The sequence below is a fragment of the Prenolepis imparis genome, unplaced genomic scaffold, assembly GCF_030444845.1.
Source record: "Prenolepis imparis isolate NDT839.2.m4 unplaced genomic scaffold, iyPreImpa1.0 SCAF_4, whole genome shotgun sequence".
Classification (NCBI taxonomy): Eukaryota; Metazoa; Arthropoda; class Insecta; order Hymenoptera; family Formicidae; genus Prenolepis; species Prenolepis imparis.
Genome location: NW_028141162.1, coordinates 5,398,354 through 5,425,030, shown reverse-complemented (window position 1 = coordinate 5,425,030; position 26,677 = coordinate 5,398,354). Strand labels below are relative to the sequence as shown.

The following is a 26,677-nucleotide window of genomic DNA, read 5'->3' as shown; positions in this document are numbered from 1 at the left end:
TACACAAGATATTTATTAAATTACACATTGTAAAGATATTAGATACTGATTACGATTTTTTTTTTGTAATATCAAACACAAAGGTTGCGAAAAATAATTTTCTAAACTAGAGTGCTTTACAAGTTTAAAGAGGAGAGCATCATATAAAATTGGAAATTAAATTTAAAAAATAATTAAAAATTAAATTAAAAAATTATAAGTTTAAAAATGTTTAATCTAAAATTAATAAAGAGATAAATCGTCTTTGCGATCAGACGGTCTGTGTAGCATTCAGAATATATGTGAATATATTGATTGTGAGTAGTACGGCTGTATCTTTGTTACGCCATGTCTCGAAGAGACGTGAGTCACGTCTCATTCCGGAAAGGGCACCGGTCTCTGTACGAGGCCATTTATGCCGAAGACACCCCCTCAGGTTCGCCAAAGAAGAGCTTTCATAACCGACCTATCCTTGTGTGAAGACTCCACCGATCAATATTTATTATTAATAAGGAAAAGTGGGCCAACTAAACGAGCAAAAACATTATCTGACTGTTAGATAAATTTATTATGTCATTTATTATATGAAAAATCTTGACACCGTCGTAACTATATTGAACGCGAATATCTAATATTATATTATTATTCAACCTATAATATTATAATAAATGCTATATTGTCAAATAAAATATTGACAGAAATAAAAATAGAAATAATTTTGATTTATCGTTGCTAAGATCATTAGAGAAAATTAGAGGAAATCAATGAAAAGGCAAATGCTGCACAATAATTACTCTCTCAAGTAAGTGCAACGACGAATGAAGCGCGTTAATCGGTGCCTCGGGCTTAGGTTGACTAATGAACGCTTTCGTTTCACAAAATGACAGCAACCGAAGGAGCAGAGCATTGGCTTTCGCGCCCGTCACGGTTGCACAAACGCTGTACAACAATTAGCTACAAATCTCGCGCCGGACTTTCTAAATTCATGTATGAATTAGTCCGAGAGCTCGATAAATCGCGGCGTAATACACGTGTAAGAGTAACGGTGAACCGCGCCTGTATAAGTGTCTATCTCTTCGAGAGATGCAGGTAGACGCAAAGCGCGCTACGACTGTAATCCGCAAAAAATCCTTTCCTTGTGCATACTTATACATACTGACTCTTTTTTACGTGTGAAAAATTCTGTGAAAAAATCGCGACGCGCATGAGGGATCGCGATCGCATAAAATTACGTAACGCGTGAACGCAACGAAATCCGATCGTCTCGGTCATGTAATGAGGAGAGACTCGCAAAAAAAAGAAAAAACCGCGCGTGTGGATTAGGCACTAAGGAGAGACAAACGACGATGACGTGGCGGATTCGTGTCACGAAGGTGCAAGAAATGATACAGCGGCGGAATCGAGGCCGCGAAGAGCGTAATAACAGTTCGGACGAACAAATTAACCGCAGTGACGACATCGGCCGCGGGCCACTAGAAAGGTATATCTCTGTACCTCCTCTCTTAACGAGTGTTCGGCGCGGGACGATTAATTCTCTCTGCTTCGACTGACAATTGCAGATACGGCGACGATATCGCCCAAGGTTGCGATTATTAATAAGCGCCAGATTTTTACATGTAAAAAAAAAAACATTAATTTAACTAATTATTTAATGAAAAAGAGCCATTGCGAGGTAAAACAATACGCGTCGACTCGTGATTTTTTATTCCTTTATGATTGACCTTTATAATCGTTATGATTTATGATATATCTGTTTTAATTTAGACAAAATACTTTTCATTGTATCCACTGTCGTACATATATACATAGATACAAAGGTGCACGAAAGCATTCACGGCACTTGAGATCTTATTGCGGTTATTTCGCGCCCCAAAGGACGACAAAATCGAGCGCAAGAAATTGAATGCCGTTTTCATGACGTGTTTCAGCGACGGATTCACAGCCGAAACCGCAACGAGGAAATAAGACACGATTGTCCGTGCACGTTCCGATGTCAGGGACACGATTTATCGCGACCTAACAGGTAGCCGGGGGCAACAATTTTCAATTAGTTACGTCCGAGTAGCGTCGCGGGCGAATCCGCGTTCTCTCTTTCTCTCCATCATTCTCTCTTGTATCATAAATCCCGGATAAAACCGTTAAGAAAAATTACGATGGAGGAACCGCGCCGCGGGTTTCGCGATCGCCGCCGTCGATATGGGCGCGCGAATTCTACTCGATAAATTTATGCGCACACGCGCGAGCACGCGTAATTTTCTTCGTTAACACAATGGCCAATAAAATCCTACGTGCGCGCGGCCCGCGTACATTGTGGCCCAACGACGATGATAACAGTCTCGTGCAAACGATCCCTGATCGCGTCATCGACGAGAGATCTCCTTTATTCCGCGCTTTCACGTCGCGCTCTCGAACAAAGGCATAAAGTAGGATCGCAAAGTCTCGTTTGGATGCTGTTTTTCTATATATTCTATTTCTTCTTTGTATCGTTATAAATCAATATACTAAAATTTGTCGCAAAGTATATCAGGATTGATAAAATATCGAATCACGCTTTCGCAGCTACGTTTTTTTATCGCGCGAAAGATGCGAGTGTAATTCTCCTTTTATGCAGGCCTGAGAGAGAGAGAAAGACAGGGACAAAAGTGGAACTAAACTGTAAACGGTACTTTATACTGCATCCAATAAGTCATGCACTGAATAATGTCATGTGCCTGTGTACGAAACGTACATAGAGACACATGCACACAAAAGGCATACAGGCGTATAGATATCGCGGAGCGGAAGGGACGAGCCGATTCCTTCAGCACGCACGCCCGGTGAATGCGAACGGATTAATGGGCAATAAATTCAAGCGCAGGACCGGTTAATTATCGCAGTCATCTGCGAGGCCCGAGATGACGTATCGCTCGGCTATGATCAATATATACGCGCGAGAGGATCTCTCGTCTCTTCCCTCTCCCAGTCGCGTTGTGTAGCTTACCTCGTGAGATACGGGGTTGTTTTTGTTACGGCCGGTGTTGGATGCGTTATTAATGGAAGAGAGCGTGGTGAGGGTCGCCGTGCCGACGCCACCGACCGTTTTCTCGCTGACCTTCGTACCAGCACCGCCGACATCTTTGTGCAACGTTCCAGGACTCTGTAATCAGAAGGAACGGATGCTCGTTACAGCGAAATGGGATACAAAGATCGTTGAGTAATAATTATACTCATGATTATTTAATAAAAGGAGCATAATTATAGTTATTTCAATGCTAATAATTGAAATGTATCAATCCCTGAAATGTATAGTCAAGTTTGTAATAACTTGCGTAAGCGCAGTTCGATATAAAAATGCTTGTAAAAAGTATAAAATAATTATAATATGACTCCTCTCTTTTACATACTAGGCCATGATTTCTATTGTATTAAAAAACAAAAAATTGCGAGAAACGTGTTTCCCGCCTCAGAAATGACATTAAGATCGCGCTTGAAGAAACAATTATCAATTTACCGACCCGCAATCTCGTTTCGCATTAAGGCCATCGCGAGAGAGGTGTGAAAATAAAAACCAATTTATTATCTTCACCTAGCAAAGTTTCCGTCCGCTATCATGTGACAGTTTCCGCCGCGCAATTATTTCGATATTCCGTCTAGTAGCTAATAACGCAGTTCTCTTTCCGATTCACCCATTTTCGCCTACCACAATTTATCTCTGCGCATCCTCTTATCTCCCTTCGCTCCTCTCTCTTCCTCTCCCGCGCGCAGACTAAACGCGCGATTTAATAATCGGAGACAAAGCATTAACGTGGGTGGCGGCTTCTTGGGCCGAGCAGCGCGTCGGTGTCGACGAGGGAACACGTGTGCGGATGCGCATCGTTGCACGTGTGCGTGCCGCGAGCATCCGCGATAAGTGAAGCGATAAGCGCGCCGAAGAAATGACGCCGCGGGCGACTACGATTCTGACGCTTCGCTCTCATTCATATCGCGCGCGATCCCCTTCATTGTACAAATACATACGCACCAACGTCGATCCCTGTATTTAACTCCTCGCAGTACAAAGTACAATAATGCATAGCTCTTTATTTTTTTGTTAAATTATTCTTTTCGAAATTTGTTTAATGACTGTTTGCACCTTCGAGAAGAATTAATGCAGAGACGCTTCGTAAATTTATTATTCCTTTTATAAATAGCCTTTTATAAATAAATTCTATAACAATTCGACGCTAAAAAGTAATTAATATGATAATAATATAATTTATCTCGAGAGAGAGATCGTATAATCGATTTTGCATGCATTTTTTACATTAATTAAACAGGATCAGGCTGACGAAATACTAAGGAGCGGAAGATATCTCTACGTGTCGTGTCTCATTTTTTTCTCGCACATAAATAACATTTAACATATTTAGAAAATCGACGATCGTCACGTGAACGCGTCAGAAAATAATCGGACGTCTTTGCAAAACAATGTGGGAATAACTGAAGCTCGTCTCATTAGTGTCGAACAATGGAGCGCGATAGATTCGCCTCGCTGTAAATATGGAACGATGCACATGCAAATGCGCATCATCGTCATCGGTGCATCCGTCGCGAGCGATCGGAGATTGACGGATATAGCTTTATAAAAATTCGTGAAAGAATTGGTCGATCGAATCTCTTGAAAAATTAATTCGGCGGATATAATTTCGCGAAGGTGTTTAATCGGGGAAATAAAGATTACACAAAAGCTCTCTTCCTTCCTCTCTCAATTTAAGAAAAAGGATATCTAGTCACGAAGAGAATTAACTGTAAGCCTGTAATGGTTTACAGAGGCGGGCGCGCACTCATTACGGACGATTTATAATTTGCCATCAAGGTATCTGCGGGACGTTTTATAAACGGCGCAGTGACCCCGCGGCTAATATGCAGTGACAGAAATCGATGTATTCTTAGGCCGGCGAGCCCGCCCCTAATTATACGCGAGTCTATAATTACATATCGATGTCTAATTGGAGAGCGACCCTGGATCCCGAAAAAAAAAAGCGACCGTTGCATAAAGAACGCGGTCAAGAGCCTACGCGATCGCATCAATGGAGATCGTCGCAGACTCCTCATCTCGGCTTTACTCGCAACAATGGAAAATAGGTCTAACAGCCGCGGGACTTTTATCTAGCCGAGTCTCTCGCGAGATTCGTGTCGCTAAGCACTCCAATTAGCGGTAGGTACTCTTCTTTCCTTAATGATCGAAACGAGCCAATGATGTAAACAGGTTGCGCGTTTTACGTAACGTGACCGAATTTTGTCATTTCAAAAATACCTCAAATTCAAAATTAATTTATATAAATGCTGTGAATTATTTAAAAAATATGAATTATATATAAATTTTATGAAAATTTAATCATAAAAATTATAAATTATATAAAATAAATTTAAAAACTGATAAGATGTACACGATATTATGTATTGTAGCTGTTTGATTTTATCTTTAAAATAATGCTAAGCTATATTTTTATGGTAAATGCGTAGTCCGGATTTGTAACATAGGTAGGACAGGAAATCAAGGGACAACGCAGTAGGTTCGTTAGACCTGCCTGTTGATGCCATTGTCAATGTCACATCGGTGAACAACCTTGCAATGGACTACACAGATGACAACAGGTTAACGCACGTATCTACGCAACGGAGTGCGCTTTTTTTCTCTCTCTCTCTCTCTCTCTCTCTCTCTCTCTCTCTCTCTCTCTCTCTCTCTCTCTCTTCTATTATAAAATCGATATCAGAACATGTCGAAAACGTATTGATATTCATTTTTATCCCGCTTCTTTTACGGAAGAAGAATGCATTAGAATGTACGAAAAGTGCACAATGTTGAAAGAAAAATTCATCGACTGAAAAGAAAAACATCGCTTGAATACCTTTAATAATTATCGATCGATATTCTCATTTCTAGTAGAAGAGTCTTTATGATCCATTGTCTTCTTGGAACGTGCCCACGGTTTTCCGTTAATTAAAAGCGCTCCCTCGCGACTCTACTCCCCCGTATTGTAATTATTAAAGCAACTTTAACGAAATGCAATTTAACGAAAAGCAACTTTAACAAAACGTGCGCGAAATTATCATCTAACATATCAGAATATTATTGTACAGATTTATAATAATCAACGATTTACCCTCGCAATTAACTTCTCTCGACAGATGGCCGAGTTTTTCGTCCGTGTAATTCTAGGAAACGGCTGATACCTGAGATGGATTCTCTTTGCCTTTAAGGATGGATCGAGCAATATGAATGGAGCAAGTTGGATCGGATGGAAGGCCTCGAATGGATATATCAAGGCAAAAAAAAACGTAAGGAAATTGCGTCAAGATGGAATAGAAGAGAAAGAGGAAAGTGTATATATAGAAATGAAAAAGGTTGAATTTCAGTAACTGAATGATGTATGAAAAGCATCAGGACTCGCTAGTTCTATTTAGATTATCAATATAATGTATTATTGATGGAGTGTCTCCGCGATATGAGAGACGAGGACACAAGACTCGATACCTCGTTGAGGATCCCTTTGTGATGAATAGAAGGCCCACAAATAAGCGAGGATATATTTAGGATCCCACGCTGTATCGTAGCGCCTGGAAGATGCGAGATATTTTAAATCACACACGAGAGATGAATAACAACGAATACAAAAGTTGAATAAAAATTTATAATAGCCACCTTTCGGATGAATAGAAGAATTAGTCTTACAAAGAAATCCATGTTTTTAATATTTCAACTAATAAAAAAAAAATAAAAAAAATAAAAAAAACTGTCAAGCGAGATATTTCTATGACCGAAAGGAACTGAAATTAGCGGTTGGCCGTGATTTTCGAAACCGACCATGGGCAGGACACGTCGCGAGGCGAGCAGCAAAATTCGTTCGCATAAATACAGCGGCGGGAAGACAAAAGAAAAAGAAAAGGATATGATAAAGTTGGACACTCTCATCCAACCGGAGAACGCGGTACCCTATCATTACGCTCGCTCGGGGGCAAACCTTAATAATCTCGGACCCGGACGGCTTCGTGGCTTTCGATTTTTCTCGGGACACCTGGCTGTACGCGGACCAGACCCGGCGCACACCTAGCGATATGGTGCAGCAGGTGAACAGATTTGCTCCCCAAAACTTGCACACCGCTGGTCGATCGGTCGCACACCGGCTCGTCGACATTTCGTCGACCTGGCGCACCTCGATCGAACACACGCAGGGATCTATATACCTGCGTGCGCGCACACATGCGCGCCAACACGTGCAGGTTAGCAGATGTATCTCGTATCTGACACCTGCCAACCTGCAGCAACACAAAGACTAGACTCAGCTGCAGCTGCCCGCGCTGTTCTCCGCGCAGGAAAGTAAGATTCTCGTGTTTCATCTTACTTTCACGTTGATTTTAACGCGACGATTGCTGACTATCGTACGTATAAATATATTGGTGTATAAATTTTTTGCCACAAATATCAATTGCAAATGTCTATAATGATATTTATAATATTCTGACAGAAATTTATGTACTAACATTGAATTGTCCCGCAAGCTGCCGCTCTTGGAATATCAATCTCGATGATTGTTCTCCATATATAAATCGAGATGACGAACGCGACAAGGCCAGAAACGCATTTATCAATTCCGCGAGTTCTTGAGCTACGACATTTAGCGGAATGGAATTTTTATCGTTTTTTTACATCGCCGGGCAATCTCGCTCGAGGATTCTTTAAAATCTTCAGAATCCCGAATAACGTCTCGACATCATATCAAACTCGATAATTCATCAGCTCAAAAGGTGAGTGCCATAAGTGACCGAGATACGTGTGCGCGAGAGTAAATTTCATTTATATTTAGCGTGTCGAAGATGCGCCGAAGAATATGACACGCGATGATTGCGACTTCGTGCGAGATTACATTGTAAAATCGAACTGAAATTATAAGCTGGCACACTTCCATTCTCTGTCCGCGCTGTCGCATTGGCATACTTATATAATTTAAAAAAAATTATGTCAAGCAGTATTATTTTATATCAGTAATATAATTTTGTATCAACACAATGTTAGTGTGAGGCAGTAATTTTAAGATAACTTTCCACGAGCGCAGCTTTCCATGAACACAGCTTTCCAATTATAAGGCGTTGTCGGCTCGCTTTTACCCGCGAGAAAGGCGCGAAATTCAATTCAACCGTGGATGCGGCGTCAGTTTATTGTCAGCCGGAGAATTTTTCACACACGTACGAAACAATCGCGCTCGAATGACGTCCGCGCTGCGATATCGATCGCGAGGGCAAAAATCGCAGGTCAAGGACGCTCGAAGAACCGAGTAACGTGAATCTTATAGCACGAGGATAAATCGATCGATTAAAGCGATTATTTTCAATCTGAAATAGCGATCACTTGCAGAAACGTTCGCTTTTTCAAAACGGGAATCTGTGAAAGTTACACGTCCGTGTGAAAAATTTTCATTTTTGAATAGAATGACTCAAGAGTCGTCTGAATTTTTTTTCCCGACGAGGCATTTTGCGCAAAAGACGCAAACGTAAGCAATCGCAACTTTTCAGATGTAGGCCAACCGCCAATTGTTTCACATCGTTCTGCCGCGCGCGAAACACAATTAATGTCAATCACTAATGTATGCCTCCTATAATTATATGTAAAGAACTGCGCATATAATCGCCGTAACTCATTTCGCGAAAGTGAACGCGTCCAAGAATTTCAAAGTAATTAATATCAATCGCGTCAAAACGCTTTCGCCCAATAAACGTCAAGTTCACACAACGCTCCGAATATTTTATCATTAGTCCTTCGCGCAAATACGATTAATATTCCGATACGCGAATCGAAGAGACCGTGAACGAAGCAAATCAAGAGGCTCGAGATTCAAGGTACAGCAAAGTTTCGGCAAATCGATTTCCGCGCCGGGAATCTTGCCAGCGCGTTTATACAGTGTTCCTCAAGAGCGAGGAAAAGTTACTTCTGCGCGTTTGCCATCCACTTTGCGCGCGGGACGTTTGCCAATCGTCGTCTCGTACGTGCGCGACCGCGGTCGAGACGTTTTCACAAGCGCCAATTAGTTGATCATCGATCGGAGAAACCGCTCCCGGCATTAGCGACGTACAGTTAATCGCTGACCTATTTACGAAACCATTCGCGCCGGTTCGGAGCCGGAAGGAGAGAGAAGCTGTTTGGAGGAGACTCTACCGATGAATAAAACGTGATCAATATCAATTCTATGATTGATTCGTGACAATTCGATGAAACGATGACAAATACAGAGGTACGTGACATTAACATCACGCATATTTTTTTGTCAAGCTTAGTATAAGAATTTGCGTAAAATTCCGGTATGAGAAAACACCTGGAATATCATGTATAAAATCCATTCACATTCGTAAACATATAGAAAGTGAAAATATACATATCTTGCCTTCGCGTTGCCGCAGAGAAACACGCGAAAGATAATTGACGCGCGTTTGCATTAGAGAAGCACGACTGCATCGAGGTAGTAATTTGCGCGAAAAAAAATCCCCATCATTTCGCGACGCGGCTCTCACGCACTTTCGACACGCGTGACAGCGAGTCAGCTGATCGCGGAGCGAGTTCACGAGTGCGCGATTGTTAAAAATTTGCGAGATATGACGTAGAAAGTTAGGTAAAGGAATTTTTATCCGACGCCGAGGCTCTCCGTTTATCGATATCTTTAGAAATCATCGAGGAGTTTCATGCGTGACTTATTAACCTTCTCTACCTGGGATCAGATACGACTTCCGGCTAACGGTGAATACGTTCGCGAATCGTATTCTATATTAATCACGACGTTATATTTATGTTTGGAACACACGATGTACGGCTTATGTGCGAGCTACTCGCCGCACGTAAAATATTTACTGCTCTCTCGCATCATCAAGTATATTGGTCATCGATCTCTGCATCTTGGGAGTTATATTTTTTTTCCCCTTTACGACGGTCCGAAGAATAAACTCGGTTATAATCTCGAAGGTGAATTCTGCGAATCGTGCTACGTAATACTCGCCGCAACACTATAATAACGTTAGTGCTCTCGAGAGCGAGATGGCGAGCGTCAGCCATGCAATCATTTTTCTGCAATTTACTCGTGAGTCAATCATTCCTCGATTGTGCATAAGGCAATATAATGACGCTTCTCTGCTCCTAGAAACTCCTCTCACCGCGGATCGATCAACAATGGGGTCCAGTTCGCGTCGTTGGCCTCGAAGACGAGCGAGTGGAGGAGGAGTGCGCCCTGAGAGGGCTGCAAAAACGCACGAAAGAGAGAAAGAAAGAGAGATATAATACAAAGAACTCGTGGACACGAGTGTGAAGTGCGACGACATGCATGCACTAGAATAGAAAAAAAGAGGTCGTCTCAAAAGACACCGTCTGTCGTCTGCGAGTTTGAATCAAATGTCTGTTCATCGACAAATCATTTTATAGTATGCGCAAAATGAAGAGATTATCTCGACGAGATCGTCGAATCACTAAAATTGCAACGAGATCAGTGCATAAAAGAGAGCTCGAGTTTATATAATATATATGCGCGCGTCTCGTATCATATATATAACTTCTGACGATCGTATTACAACGATATATATTTTAATGCCATTCGCGAAACTTGGCCAACTTTGCCTATGCATTATGATGCACTGTGATGCAATAAATGCGATATGCGGTTCGCTCGGATAGCAAGACCACATCCTCGAAAAAAACTCGTCATCGCTTTCGAAAATTTCTCCCTTTCCTCGAACGGGCTCTCTTCATCGATGACCCGGAGGAAGATGGGAAGGGGAAGGTGGGTTTGTCATCGGAAGGTGCGTCGGACCGTGATACCCGTACGAGTGAAACAGAGGAAACTTTCACGGCCACGGGCCCGACCTGGTCATTCGGTACCACGACGTACATAAAGGATCGGGTGCGATGGAAGAAACAAGAAGAACGAGACCGAGCGATGCGGGCAGCAGCCGTGAGAGCGGAATCGACGCATAAAAAGGAAACAGGTTATCGAATTAAAGCGATACCGGACGGCTCCGAGGCATGTAATTTCTATCCCGAGGCGAATCTTCTCGGCGGAGATATATATATATATATATATATATTCGGAAGCAACGGTATATTATTCCGGCGACGCGTGGCCCGAAAATCGCACGTTTGTCTCGCGCAAGGATCTTCTTTAATCTGCGTTTCTCGCGATGGAAAGTTACCATATAACACATCAATACAATTTTTATAATATTTAATAATAGCATAAAGTCTCACGGTTCTAATGTATATATAATTTGATCATGTGCTACATCTGACTTCGTTCTTATTTTATTAATCTTGGGGCTTTAATTACTTTAATTAAACAAAGATTTGTCACGCACAAATCGCATCTTTTCATCTCGAAGAAAGGAGAACGTCGTCGTAAGAACGAAAAAATGATAGATGCTTGGCTTTATCGACAATTTTGCGCAGTGATCCATTCGTATTAATTTTTTATCGCGAAAGATCGCGATAATCATCGCGTATCGTTGAATCGCGACGACGCGTCGTCCTTATCCGAGATAACACGACGATATCACGATATACCCGATTTCTCTCTCGCTGGACGATTTATTTATCTCGTTTTTTTTTATCCGGAACGAGGTTGGGGACACTCGACACGCATATGGAGCATCTTCAATGCCACCCATTAAAAGACACGTGCACGCACGTGTCCCCCGGGACCCCGTCATGCGCCGCTGAGAAATTTTGGTCAACTGTATTCTCACCGCATTAAATGTAGAGATGCTATCTCGCAAGTTATCTCGTCGCCTCGTCGAAAAATTAATCTCAAGTGAATTTACCAGAACGGAGATTTCAATAAACTGCCTCTGATAAGTCTGGACATATCGACAAATCGCGTGCAAGGTATACTTATATCTTTAGCTCGTGCGTTCGTAATTTGCTAAACAAATTGGAAGAAAGTGCTGCGAACTCTCTCTCTTTCTTTCTCTTTCTTTAGAATTTATTATTAATCTTTAGATTATCGCGTCGGCTCTTCTTCGCTATCTCGGAAAAGTTTGACGTTTGCGCAACTTTACATCTTCCGTAATAAAAGAATAAAGATATCCGATTTGACGCGTTGTAAATTCTGGGAAATCAAACCGGATGTTATCGATCGATTGGCAAATTCGGATACGATTCCTACTATTTTCGTACGAAGGAAATGCGTGTTTAACTTTTCGATCTTCCAGGGGTCCCTGTGAATCCTCTTGTCACAGTTGCTTCGCCCTCCTGCCGTACTTGACAGAAATTGGGCCTATCTTTTTATATTTAGAACCTAAACGATACGAGAGGCGAACCTTAAGCTTCGTCGTATACGAGCAGTCACTCGTTGCTCCTATCTCTCCTCTATACATATATATATGTACAGATCTTTTCTTCTCTCTCTCTACCGCTCAATATCAATCACATCTATATCGGATAATGCATCGTCACAGATTAATTCGCTTCATATTAGATACAATAAAGGTGATATACTATCTAAGCGTGTCGACAAAAATACAGAAGTATTTTTGTAACTATATATGTTTCGTGCTTTAAACAAGATTATCGTTAGCTTAGATGTCAAGAATATATTTTACAATTTTATTTTTTATCTTTTCTACGAGCCAAATATATATGTCATAGGAATATTCAGGAACGCGAATATGATGATACGCAGTGGAATATAACAGATTCGCGCACATTGTATTACTTTAAATTATATACGTATATAAATATATTATGTATATAACATATATTATTATATCGTAACGAAAGTTCAGTAAATTCCTCTCGACGTGTGTCGATAATTGGAGCGATAACCTTCAATGATGAGTAGCGAAACGTAATTTCGACAAACCGAGTTTTCTCAGTATATTACGCTCGTTACCGACAGCTTTCGCGCTTTCCGCATATCGTATCTTGTCGTCTAGCTTCGACGAGCACAATACGCTCGGGCGCATTCTTCTCGCAACACGAGAGTCCATTGTCCGTTTGTCAATACGAGATATACACTACGGCACGACGAGTTGTGATTAGCCGTCGTTGCGCTCATGTTGCACTCCCTGCTGGTGCAGCAATGCAGTGGCGCGTTTATACTATTGAAGGCTACACCACGATATTATGAGAAGAGGTTCTCGCAACAAGGGTCTTTCTCTCTCTCTCTCTCTCTCTCAAGGAAGAGAGGAACAATCCAAAGTTGTTGACTGTTTTGCTGTTCGTGGCAGAGTTTTTACGATGGTGATATATAAATTTCATTTTCTTCTCTCTCGAAACATATTTTTCCGCGAAAAGTTCTCCGTTGTATTGTGAAATAAAAAAAATGTACCCCTCGACAATTGAGTTTTCTCGCAATTTAATAAATTGGGAAGATTATCCCGCGTGTGTAAACACGCCATCGCCGCATTATTTTCTGTGTATTCGCGAGAGAGGAGCCGAGCGTGAGACTGCCTCCTGTAACCGTAAATGCATCTGCATTCGCGTCGAATGAGGTTAACGTTAATGAGGCGCAAGCATCTCCAGACGCGGCAGACCTTCCCTTTTATTCAACCCTTTCAGCCGGTACCCTCGGGGCATAGACGTGCATGTGCATTCGCATTTTTTTTTCTTTTTTTCTCCGACTGACCCTCCGTCTGGTCGTCTCGTGACGATGCGCGCGCGTGCTCATTCGCGGAAAAATGAAATATACCACCGTCGTTTCTGGGAAGTTTTGCGCGCGAGTTTCGGAATAAGGTATCTAATAGCGTCTCGAACGTGTGTAAGGTGGATCGTTTGTAAATTTCTGCGCGCACTTGCGCTGTGTATTTATAATTTAGAATCATGTGAGCAACGAGTGAATAAAAATTCATGTAAACCGAACAGAGGTCGCGAGAGATGTTTCGATGTTTACGTTCGACTCTGTATCGATGACTTTTAGTCGAGACCAGACAAAAGAAGTCGGTCAGCGGAACTGCGTTTTAACACGCGGACAATAACATCCGGGTAGTCATTAGAATTAGAATAAAATATCTCTCTCTTTCTCTCTCTCTCTCTCTCTCGTGAATACTAATTGTCAAATGTATTTTCTCATTTATTCCTCATTAGCCTCCTAACCAATTGGAAACTAATTAAATCGATCGAGATTTGTTTCCTCAGAATGAAACAAAACTTACGACGAATGTCTGTTTATGGCACGAACGCTCCTTTCTACGATTCAATAACAAAAGGATCTCTACGAGAGACGCAATTTGGCACGATCTTTCTCACGAGATCGACCAGGGGACGACATCGTCGTCGTGACGTCCCGTTACACCCCCTGGGCTGTCTGTCGAGTGCATACATATGCCACGCACACATACACCCATTACTTACTCCGTAAAGAGACTTGAGCTTCACGTGGTTGAGCGCGGGCACATCCACCATAGAGCACTTGAGGAGAATCGTGGTAGTCTGACTCGGCATCCTCGCGGCTGCTGTTTTTCTCACTTGTCACGCGAGATATACTACTGCGCTGACTATCTATCACCACACTACTGATACGGGAGTCGACATTCATTGGAACACATAGATCTCGCGAGCATGTTATTCGCGTTGATCGCGACGGAATAGAAACTTTACAAGGCTAGGCTATATATAATATATATATATTTTTTTTTTACGTACATATATGCGAGGAAACGATTAACAATTAACAGACACGAAATCGGTCCGGCAGTGCGCGAAAGGCAGTGTACAAGGCAGTGGAGTTTACAGAATCGCGGGTAAGATCCGAATCCATTCGAGATGACGTCTTGTCGTGCTCCTTTTCTTCTTTGCCCCCTCGAATGCGAGAAGAGCGAACCCGCGGACGATGATGCTACAGCGGCGTACTCGACTGACCTGCCGCTTGACTGAGTGACTGACTGACTGACTGGTTTTCACTCACTCACAACACACGATACCCCGTGTGCGGGAATTGTGGCCGCCCCCACTTGCGCGCCTTTTCCTTATCCCCACCGTCCGGTTGTCGCCAATCGCCAACCGTCGAGATACACGCATACGCGTGTCGGTGGATCACGCATATGAACAGCTGTTGCGCGTGTCTCGCATGTGTGCGTATACGTGTCTTGCGCGTATGTAAATGTGTGCGAGAGAAAATTGAATCGATGAATGGAAAAGGGTGGAACTGCCGGGATAATGAGACTTTTTTCAGGAAGGAATTGTATATTGTATGTGTGGGAAAAAGCTGCGGCGCCGTTTCGGTGTAATTCTCGTGTAAAATCGAATGATATATAATGATGGGCATAATGAATCACGTCTCGGTCGTAATACAATGAAGAAGAGGAGTCGACACGAGATGTGACACTTGGGACAACAAGACGGCGGCGCTTAACACGTCAAAATAAAGACGAGCTATCGCAGGCGCGATGTAAACATTATAAATTGAGGAGTCATAAATTTTCTGATTCGAACGAAACGTGTGTAAATAAAAAGCGCATCGATATCATCGACGATTGCGCAAACGATTTTCCTACGTGTGTGTATGTATATATATATATATCGCGTGCCCTTTCCGCGTGATTTACAACTATCGAGAAGAGGAATACTCTCTTTATGCCCCGCCGTTAACTATCTCGCCGCGTACAGAGAGTATATGCACAGTGCAATAAAATATATAAATCGTCCGGATTGCGTTGCATCGCGAGCAAAAAACAGTTTGCTTTACTTTCACTCTTATCTGCCGTTACTCCCTGCGAAGTGACGAGTGGAAATTGCGGATTTGCGCGGCGACTCACTTCCGTTCACAGTTTATAGCATCGACGAGAAACACTCGTTAAAAAACTCGCGAGCTGGACGTAAAACTCTTCGACGTAAAACTCTTCGATGTAAAACGATACACTCTCGTGCTCCCGAAGGATAAATGAATTTTTGAATCAATTTAATAGTACACAGTTGAAAAATTTGTTTCCTTGTTAAAAAAAATGCCCGTTAAAATTTTTGTGTTAAATATTTAACACATTCATGTGTTAATTTAACATATTGCTGTTCTGTTAATTAACTCAATTGTTAAATTATCAGAATAACTGAAAAAAATGTAAAAATAACACACTGTGCATCTATTTTTAATATTAGACAATAAATATGTTCCGTATTATTAGTAACAAGATTTATTTGTTAAAATTTACAGAAAAAAATGTTAATTTTACTTTATAATTTATAATATAAGTGGGGATGATAAAATGTACCCGTGTGGAAAATTGTCTCATGGAACTGAGGCAAATGCTTGTGGCTAGCTATTCTAAACTATATTGAATATCTAACTAGTAATATTATCACTTGCCAGATTTTTCGATGTATGTCATACTTTAAATGCTTAGTCAGTGATTATATAGTTATTTGGAGTTAACCATGATATCGTATTCAACTACAAAAATTGTATAGTTATTAGATAGCTACTAGCTAAATACTAGTCAGTTTTAAGTAAAAAAAAAATCATGTTTCTCATAATACATATCCAATTTCTACCTATATATTATCTAGTTATTCTGAGTTATAGATGGCGTTATTTAAAACTTATCTAATTATCACCTCATACTTGTCTAGCAAAAAACTTTAATTAAAAATGAAAAATATTTTGTATACCATTTAAACTTTTTATATAAGTAACAAATTTACTGAATGTATCAATTCGAATTTGGCGCAGTGAATAACGCGCACAGATCATAATGTGAAGATTCCGTCGAATCTTCGAAGGTACCGAGATTTTTCAGCGATTGCAAAGGTAAAGTAAAAAAATATAATATCAATATATTAATAATTAACCACAAGCATTACAATTCTATTATTAGCTAATATAACTAGACAGTTGTAGGATACTGATGATTTTTATTTTCCACGCGGGTAAAATTAACCATTTTTTTAAGTTAATTTTTACATTAAAATTATGTTAATTTTACATAAAATTTATTTCAAATTAGTTGGAGTTTGCATTTATTTTGTGTTAAAATATTAACACAGTATTCGTGTCATCATTTAATATCCGTATTATGTTAAATTAACACAAAAATTTCTGTGGACCGTTTGGGACAGGTGATATCTGTTAAATTTAACAGAAATTTTTCAACTGTGTAATAATTGTAATTAAATTGATTAAATATCTAAATATAAAAATAAAAATATTTGCGAAAATTTTTAAAGAAACAATATTGGAAGAGAGAAAGAAGCTCTAGATGTGAAACATAATGCGAGAAACCCGAGACACTTTATGTAAGCTAAATCGTAATCGTACCGCCTGTGGTCAGAATCAACTTGTCAAAGTAATATCCACGTCCAAGAGTCTCCAAGACGGTCGCACGGAATGAAAACCGCAAACTTCCTGATCGCGTGAGGACGGATCTTTGTTACGTATCGCTGCCGCGGCAGCAGGTGAATAAAAGTTTTTCGGCCGACCGCGTGTCTTTATTGCGATTCTTATCTCGGTTTCGTGCTCCATTTATATTCCCGACTGCCAGTTACGCGCGAGTCTCGTGTGCTGCTTCGGCCTTTAACCCTCGAGGTCAAGAGCCAGTAGATTGACACCTCAGTTAGCGTCTTTCGGGATTCCCAATTAGACATTCATTGATAATGAAGGCAGTTCGTAAATTCTCGTTACTTGAAAGAGAAAGAGGCAACGCAGTCTTAGCTCTCGGTTATTGCATCGCGGTGCTTTGTGCATAATTTATATCCTTATTTATCGATTTTATTTTTTTCTGACATTTATATTTTATTTATTCATTTCTATAATATTTTATTCACTCACTTTGTTTAATTATATCGTATACTTTTACATATATTTTTTATTGTTAATTACTTTGTGGATTCTTTTTATATTTAGCCAAATTAAACTTAGTATTAGCTGTTTGCCACTGCCTCGCCTTTTGACAATTATATTTCTCTGTATAATTTCTATTGTACAATTACGTGTATACTGGTAGATTCAATAAAGTTATTAATATTTCATAAGTGCAAGAATAACATTGAAATTAAGCGTCACGTAATTATTTTTAAAAAAACGCGGAATACACGTGCAGACGGTACATGTCGAGGTGAATAATAACAGCGACATCAAAATCAACGATTGTCCAATACGCTTGTCCGGTCACGTAATGGCAACGGTTCATAACGGGGCCCGTCTAGAGTCCTGGCGGCATCGTTGGCAAGATCGTTTGCTGTTGCTGTCAGCGTAATCGCATATAAATTCGCAGGAGCATAGCCCGCCCTCCCCGTCCGGTCCTAACGCGACATTGGGCCCCAGACTCATGTGTCACCATACGCGACTTCCTCTCCCGTACCTTCCGTACCCCTTTCCTGCCGTGTCAGTTCGTCTCCTCCTCCATCCGACAGGAGGAGACTTTAAAACCGTAAGTGGACAATGGAAGTTCGCGCGGGGCCCTTATTATGTCGGCGCGAACGGTGCATTTACGAGGGTGTGCGTTCGCGTGGGTGTCCCGCTTGTGCACGTGATCGCGGGGCCTTTGTAAAGAAGAAATGAGAAGAGGAAGTGATAGCTGAAGTGTACGTGACAGCTGTCTGACCCGATTTTACCGAAAAAGCCTCTAAAACCGTAATCCCCTAGTGGGCGAGCGTTTTTGCGACGCAATCGACGTAGACATCGTCGAGAAGCGAAACGTTGTAAACGCGAACGGAGTCTAGATAAAACGGCAGTGACTTCACCTGCGCGATTATCGACGTTAGACCGACTACCGGTCTCCGGTGATTCATTATCAGAAATTTACACGAGTGTGCGCGTTCGCCTTTCGCGAACTTCTAATCGTGTTTCGTGATTTTCTTTATCTCGATGAGATCGCATTACGAATCGATGATAAATGTCATCCATTTATCTTCAGATTTAATATCATACTCGTTTACTTTTCTGTCACTGACATGTATCTTTCGTGTCTCGAGTAATATTTCCGAAATATAAGTAGACAGTAAAATTCCACGTAACTAAAAAAAAATTCCAACAAACTTTGCTTCGCAGAATAAATTCCGCGTCGAGACGAACCCAACTCACGCGCTAAATAATTAATTCGTCGGAGACAGACGCCAATGCAAATGTGTCGAGAGGCACGCAGCAGGAATCGCGACTCCTAGAGTAGTAACATAAAGAAAATAAAAAAAAAAAGAAAAAAAAACCCGCGTCTCGTGATTCATCGCCGATTATACCGCGTCACGAAAATGAGAGGGACAGTCGTGCTGACTCAATAACGATTATCCGGTGCGTGTTTACTCAAAGACGAAATCTCTCTCTTTTGCCTCGTGTCGAATGCATCAGGTACAAGCGTACCTGGCTTGCTCGTGTCTCCGCGTTTCCGTATTTCGTTTCTGTCTTTCCGACATTCAGATAATCGAATCCCTCGAGGAAGCCCGTCGTTATCATAGTCGACGGCGGCAATCGAGCATCAGCAGGAAATCCCTGACGCCTCCCGGGGGTTATCTCTGTTTCGAATCGTCACGCATAATGAGAATAATAATATATATTCGCTCGACAAACTCTTACGCTTTCCGCAAAAATTACTCGTAATTTTATGTACGAAGAGAATTCATTTTCTTAATATTCTTTTAACGTGAAAAGTATATGGCTGCGTATATATTTTTCCATGCTAATCGTTAAAAGAGAAACAAATCAACTTGAGGAGCTTGGAACGTCGCGAATCACAAATCTGTATATATTCAAATCTGTCATATCAAGCATAAAACGAAAACATTCATCCGATAAACGATGATTCGTGCATGTCATTTTCATCTCTCAGTCGAGATCCGTTTGTCAAGCACGGTCGCCGATTAGAAGGAAAAAAAAAAGAGAACAAGCGCATTCTACTCGCTTTCCGACGATTTCAGCTGCGTTCAAGAAGAAAAGGAGCCGCTTTCTCTCCTGATTTATTTATATCTCCATACATTGCTGTTTTCTGGCGCATCGCATTATCATGCATTATGATCAGGGCGGGCATCTATCGTTGTCTATTTACTTGCGCATCGAAACACTTTGGAACAATTTAATCAACCGAAAATTGATAACCGAAGTTGAGTCGCATTCTCTCGATTCGCTCAGAGAATATACTCGGGATATCGAGAAGTAATACTTGGCTCACGTGATCTTGGTAATTCCGCGGAAAAGAAAGAGACAGAGGTAATATTCCTGAGAACGGTAATATTCCCTTTCTCGATATCCCTGTGCGTTTTGTTTAGTAATAGCAGGCGCACAAAGCGTATTCCATAATAATATCACGACGGTAAACGGGCAAACGTGCCATGTCGGGGGTTCGTAAAAATCGAGATTGCGTTGTAAATGTAATAGTTGGAGGACGTGCAGAGTATACACTTGTGCAGCGGCAAGGAAAACAATACCATACGCCGTATTACATTGTTGATCCCCAGCGCGGTGCATCTCATATTCTATCTCCATGAAATATTTTTCTCACTCGCGTTCTCCATATAACACACTTTTATAGATTTATAAACGTAGACATATTCGTCCTTCGGTTTCAGAGTCGTAAAATGCGCTCTCGCTCTTGCGTTCGCGAGTTGCCATAACATATCTCCCGGAGGAAAGTGTCACTTGAGTTACTCGTCGCAAAAGTGCCAATTTTTTGCTCGACTTGGAAGTGTTGCGGCAATTCCGCGGGAAAAGGAGTGACGCGAAATTTTTTTTCCCATCGTTAAAAAAGCGTCGAAAAAATGAAAAATTATGCGTATTGTCCTCGCGAAAAAATGCCAATTTTCCGCGGGCGAAATACATCCGACATGGCAGCGCACTTTACCCTTCCGCATACGGATTCGCGTAAAACAGGTAATGATTGGAATTTCGTCATTATTACCGCGACGGACGCAACGCTCGCGGGTTTGTTCTCTGTGTCGCTCGGCCTCCTTTCCTCTCTCTCGCCTATTCCGTGTTGCGTTCGTTCCGGTGTAGAAAACGTGGCCTGGAACGGCCTCACGTTCAAGCTGTCTGTTGTAACCTCGCTAACGATATCTAACCGGCAGCTCCTTTGCGATTTTCCGACGCATTGCTCGAAAGAAAGATCGTACAATAAAACGCAAAAACGATCACGATACAATCTACGCTTTTTGTATTACTGTCGGATCAAGCATGAAGCAGATATTACGAACGGTAACTTTGGTCGAATAATTATCTGAATTGTCATAGAAGGAATAAGAAGAAAAATATATTTTTTTCACGACAACGGAAATGTCACTATTATTTGCACCTGTTGCGCGTTCCTAATGATTATTCATCTAATATTTCTAATAATTATTCATGTATTACTCACTCATTACATTCTTCACGCAACTACAATCATATGTATGCTATTTGAGGAAAAAAAAAACAGATTACTTTAAAATATTCTTTCAACGAAGTCGTGAAACGTGAATGAGTAAAAATGCAGATTGTTCATCAACGTTCTCGCGTTCCTTCCTGCTCATTAATAATCTGCGTTAGCCTCACGATGCTGCATTCCTGTTGGCGTTGATAATAATTAAACCGTGGAAAAACCGCGAGAACGTTTTATCAAAGCTAAACGTTCGTGAACAGACTGATAAATGCTTCTGCGTTTCCTTTTTAAACGACTTCAATTACGACTAAAACAACAGAAACTACCGAGTATCTCAAGAGATGAGATCTTGAGATTACAAATGAAAGAAGAAGATGTTTCTCATGATGGACATCAATGTCCAAAAAAAAAAAAAAGAATAAAAGTTGTAATGTGAACAAAAAGTTGTCGCGACGCGAATAAACATGCGTTGAAATCGCTGACAAGACATAAATCGCGAGGAAAAGTACTCGGTCGTTTGCCTTTAATCGGTTCCCCGTATAAGTACGCAATCGTATATAGTCGGACACACTAGCGAGCGAAACGACAAGGACCCGGACTCGGACGTCATTAGGATACGTGGAAAGACAGAAATCCGCAGATACCGCGAGCTGATTACTAAGAGCGTGTAGCATGAGTAGTTCGCTCTGGGCGCGTAATTGTGCGTTAGGTACCGCCGGCTCTATCTAGTCAGCGAAGGAAATGACTCATATTATGACTTAATGCAGGTCGCGTATTAAGAAAGCCTATCTGAATATATCGGAATTTTAATTCCCCTCTCTGAAAGCATACCTGTCGGCGTTACACTTTGTCGCGCTTTTATTTAAACACGATTATTTTATCCTCTCTTTCTCCCTTTTTCAATCTCGCAAAATTCACAGTCATATAGTTCTCTTTCTGACTGCCCCGTCACTCCGTCTATCCGTCGCCATTACTTTAAAATTATCTCCGTGCAGTAAGATGAGAGTATTCGCAAGATACCTCGGAAAGAGAGACAAAGAGAGTGAAAGTTTGAAACTTTTCCTACCTTTCGCGTAACTTTTCGTTATCACAGGGGAGAGGACGTAAAGGCGACAGGCGACAGGGGCTGCTGCGCGCGTTAATTTCGCGCGTCCTACATTCGAGCGACATGTATACGTATGTATTATGTATACTTGCCTGAAAATATCTCTCTCGCGCTTTTCCCACTCCTAGCCAAGTCTCGGCGCGCTCCTGCCACTCGTGGAACTTCATTCCTCCTTATCGCGTTCAAGCTCAGCATCCGAATGATATCGCGCGTCCCTCTCGAAGCGTTACACAATCATCTCGCGGCGAAAGTGTTCGCGACGACGATCAATGAACAACTGACTGCTACCTGTCGTGACGCTCGCGCCGCGGATGACTCACGTGCGTAAGGAATCTCCGGCGTAAGACATATGAATGAATGAAAATTACGCGCGTTGCCACGGCAACGAGGTGAGAGAGAGAAACAAGCGTGGGTGCTCGAGGAAGCACGCTTTTATGAATGAATCGATGACAATATACGCGCGGATAACGCGCTTGCTCTCTTGACGCAAAATGCCTCCTCTACCCTAGGTTTATAAACGCGCCGACCGTTCCCGGAAAGGATTTAACACCTTGTTGATCATAAAGGGTGATTATCAAAGCGACGTCCCTCGCAGTGTGTATCGATCACAACAAAGTCCATCGCCGCCGCGAATCCGCGCCCACATTAATCGCACTATGTAATAAATATAGCCGCGTCAATGGCGCGTCTTAGCCTTCAAAAGCCTAATTCTGTCGGAAATGTGGTGAACAAATTTGTGATACCGATTCGTTCTGGCGATGTATAACGATGGTGACAATCTCGCGTGAAAATGATTGATCATAAATGAATGGCGAGAGAAAAATCGATCAATTACACGACACACACGCAAGACCGAGGATGATCATTTTCTACCTACTTAACGAGAAAAGATCTCCACCGTGTCTTATTATAACGATTATTATTATTAATTCCACACGTCGCGCGTAAACGCACTATCATTATTGCCTGACGTGCGTTTCGCGACGAATGTACATACACATGAGAGATGTACTCCGGTATTTTTTGCTGCTCGTGGAAAAAGTTGCGCAGTCGAAGGTCTCGTCTGCGAAAAAGCTTTCGCGGTGGAAAAACGCCGACCAAAGTGTGACGACCCGCGCTACCTACAAATGTATATATGGATACGCATCGAGTGAGTTTAAATATGTAAGTAAACATGTTTAGTGACCGCTCGAGAGAGATTTGCGAAGGTTCTCAAAACGAGCCGCGCGAGAGACCACCAGAGGAGAAACATTCGAGAGATGCGTCTATCTCCCCGCGGGTCCGATATCGCTACGGTTATTGCGATTATTCTGTTTACACATATACACACGCAGCCGATAGTCGAGCATCGTCGATTCTCAGGGGTTCTCTCGCTTCTCTCTTTTCTCATCAACGTATTCCAACGACTTTGTGTAAATTCAATTAAAAGTTAGCTTGGAAGATGAACGTTAATTAGCATCGCGATAAAAATCTTCATCATACGCGAGGAGAAGTAGAGAAATAATTCTTTAATTTCATTTTTATTTAATTTAGGAGTTAAATCACGAAAGAGCGCCGAATGCCAGCCACGCGTGCTGAATAGAGATGGGCGAATGAACATATGGACGCTGTCGAAATACACGGAAACTCCGCTAATTCGATGATACGATTGTAACCGAACGCGAGCCATTTTCATTTGCGAACGATTAATTTTGCATCCGTGCGCGCGCGCGCGCGCACATATACACACATACACCTATACGCGTATCAGATTTGCCATTCGTATGTATACCCACGTTCACCATCACCAGCGCGTCGCGTACATATAATATATAGGTATATACATATATATATATATATATATACATATATATATATCGGTGGTAACCCAACGAGATTCGCGGACTTCGTCCTATTATGTGCGAAAGCCGTTCATGATTCATCGTCGATACGTTCCGACACAACGGCCTTGTTATCAACAATGACTCTTAAGCCGTTAACCCCGTGTCGAGGGTTTATCTCGCTCGCTCTCGGAGTAAATGGCCAATTTCTTTTTTTTTTCCCCTCCCTTATTCTTTCCGTTTCAGCGATTTGCGCGGAAAACACGAGCTACATTATGCATGTCGCAAAAATCAACGAGGCAAGAAAATGCGATTCGTCATCGACCTTGGATTCGTCGCGGCGCGAACGCTCTCCCTCTTCTTTCTCTCGCGCGGAAATATGTGGAAAATAATCGAGAAGCCATAGAATATAGCGACAATAAACAAGCGGGACACGTGGAGTCGGTGCATCGCGCGCATCGTCGTCAAGCCTGTAAATTCTATTAAGCGTCAAGGCTGCATAATCACATTGGACGCGTACATACGTCTAATCAACGTGAATTCGCAGTCGGAGGATTTATACAAGCGGACAGCGAGCGAACGCGCGTGCATGGCCTCCTATTCAGTATGCAGCTTAGTTGCGAAACGCACCATGCTCTCGTTAAATCGTTGACGAGCGCGTGCGAACGTGAGGAAAAATCGCAACGAAAACCCGGAAGGAGCAATCAAACTCGAAATAAAATTGGAAATAATTTTTTTCACATGAGAGATAATAAAATCATATATATATTCCCGGGCTCCATTTTTATTCTTGATTGATTGACGATATATTATTAGTTTCCGACAGTTCATCTGTTTCGAATCGTCGATCGAAATAATCTGTATTAACAAAAGTCCAGTATATTCGAAATATTCACGTCCGACATGACGCAAAATTTCTGCACCGAATCTCCATTAATTGTCGGCTTCTGCTTGTTTTGCATCTCCCGAGTTCCACAAGATAGAACGATTATACCACCTTTCAGCTTGGAAGCCGCGGACTCTCTGGCTGGCCGAGTAATTAATTTGCATTCGCGAGATTACCAAAATTGCGAAATTATTCCCGACGATCTGTTTCCATACTCCAGGTGTAAAGCGCCCGGATCACGAAGCCATTAACTCTTGTTAATTAACGATGTTAAGATAACATCACGACAAAGGGAGGAGTACTATAATTCTCGCATCCTCTCATTCGCATCGCATACATCGATTGCTGATACATTCCGAATACATATTATCAAAATATTTGACGCAGCACCGCGTGATTAATTCGATTCTAACATGTGGGACAAAAAAACAACTCTAATGATCTCTAATGTTTTTTAAAGAAGAACAGGGACGCGTATTTTTCATATTTATCACTCCTCGTTCTATCGAATCGTGTCATCTCGCCTAGATCTGTGAAAGTTGCGCGCGTTGTACTTATACGAAATTAACGACACGCACGATTACCCGCGTAATTGAAGAAATTTGCTCGCACACCGCCGTTGAATGGTCGCGACAATTAGAGACGAAGAAAGTAAGCGAGCGAGTATTGGTGAGTCATCGCCGCGGCCTCTAACGAGACACCTCCGGCGAGATGGTTTTAATGAGACGCCGCCGGCCGCTATCTCGGTGTTTTAAGAGCAACTGAACAAACACACGGCCCCGCTCGAAGCATATTTACGGACTTGTCGAATGGTGTGCCCTTGGAAAATTTCGAGATACTCGAAAGCGTTACGCGGAAGATCAACGTCTCATCTTGTACCAGGAAAATCCATCACAATTCAACATGTTTTGCACGCTAGAGACTTTCGCGAAAATCCTATCCGACTGCGAACTCTCTATGCGATCGATCGGTTGCTAGTTTGCCGATTCTTCGAGAGACTCGATTAATTAAATCGACACAATTAACGCGCGATGTTTTATTAGAAGGAATGTTAAATGCAACGCGCACGGTGTTAAATTGTCAGCGCAACATGCAATATCCGTCCGACAAAATTGACCGTGGATTTTTCTGACCCACTTGGTTACATAATATTGATAGAGGCGAGTCTTTTGATACAGCTCCGAACATGCCCTAAGGACACGGTTTTTTGCACTTTCGCTTGATTAAATTTTAATGCATCGCCCAGCACTGCGGGAATCGTCTTTCTCGGTCGAGCATTCCCCGCCCTCATTTCTATCTCTCGCGACTCTTGTATCTCATGCACTTTAACATTATAAATATTTTCATGAATTTATATATATAATCATTTTTCTGTATATCTTATTCAGACGCGGTAATGTCATCGTTGCGATTCTCGATCATAATTTCTTACTCTATTAGATTTCTATAATTTTATTTATATTGAAAATTGAAATTGGATTACTTCAGCGAGTTTAACTTCGTCGCCGCATAGCAAGAAGAAAAGTTTTACGATCGTTGAACATTTAGAAAAGTGAATCAATGTGTGCAAAAGGAACGAATCACGGAGCGCGAAAGTAAAACTCGTTATTTTCTCGAGGGAGGAGA

At 41.7% G+C, this 26,677-nt stretch overlaps 1 protein-coding gene across 2 annotated transcripts in view; it reads right to left on the bottom strand.

The window, feature by feature from the left end:
* Positions 1-26,677, bottom strand: part of LOC145934831 (uncharacterized) — a 145,260-nt gene that overhangs the window by 21,408 nt on the left and 97,175 nt on the right. For both annotated transcript variants that reach the window (XM_083035610.1, XM_083035611.1), the window contains one exon: positions 2,960-3,115. In XM_083035610.1, the coding sequence (XP_082891736.1) occupies positions 2,960-3,115 (156 nt within the window). The remainder of the gene's footprint in view (positions 1-2,959; positions 3,116-26,677) is intronic.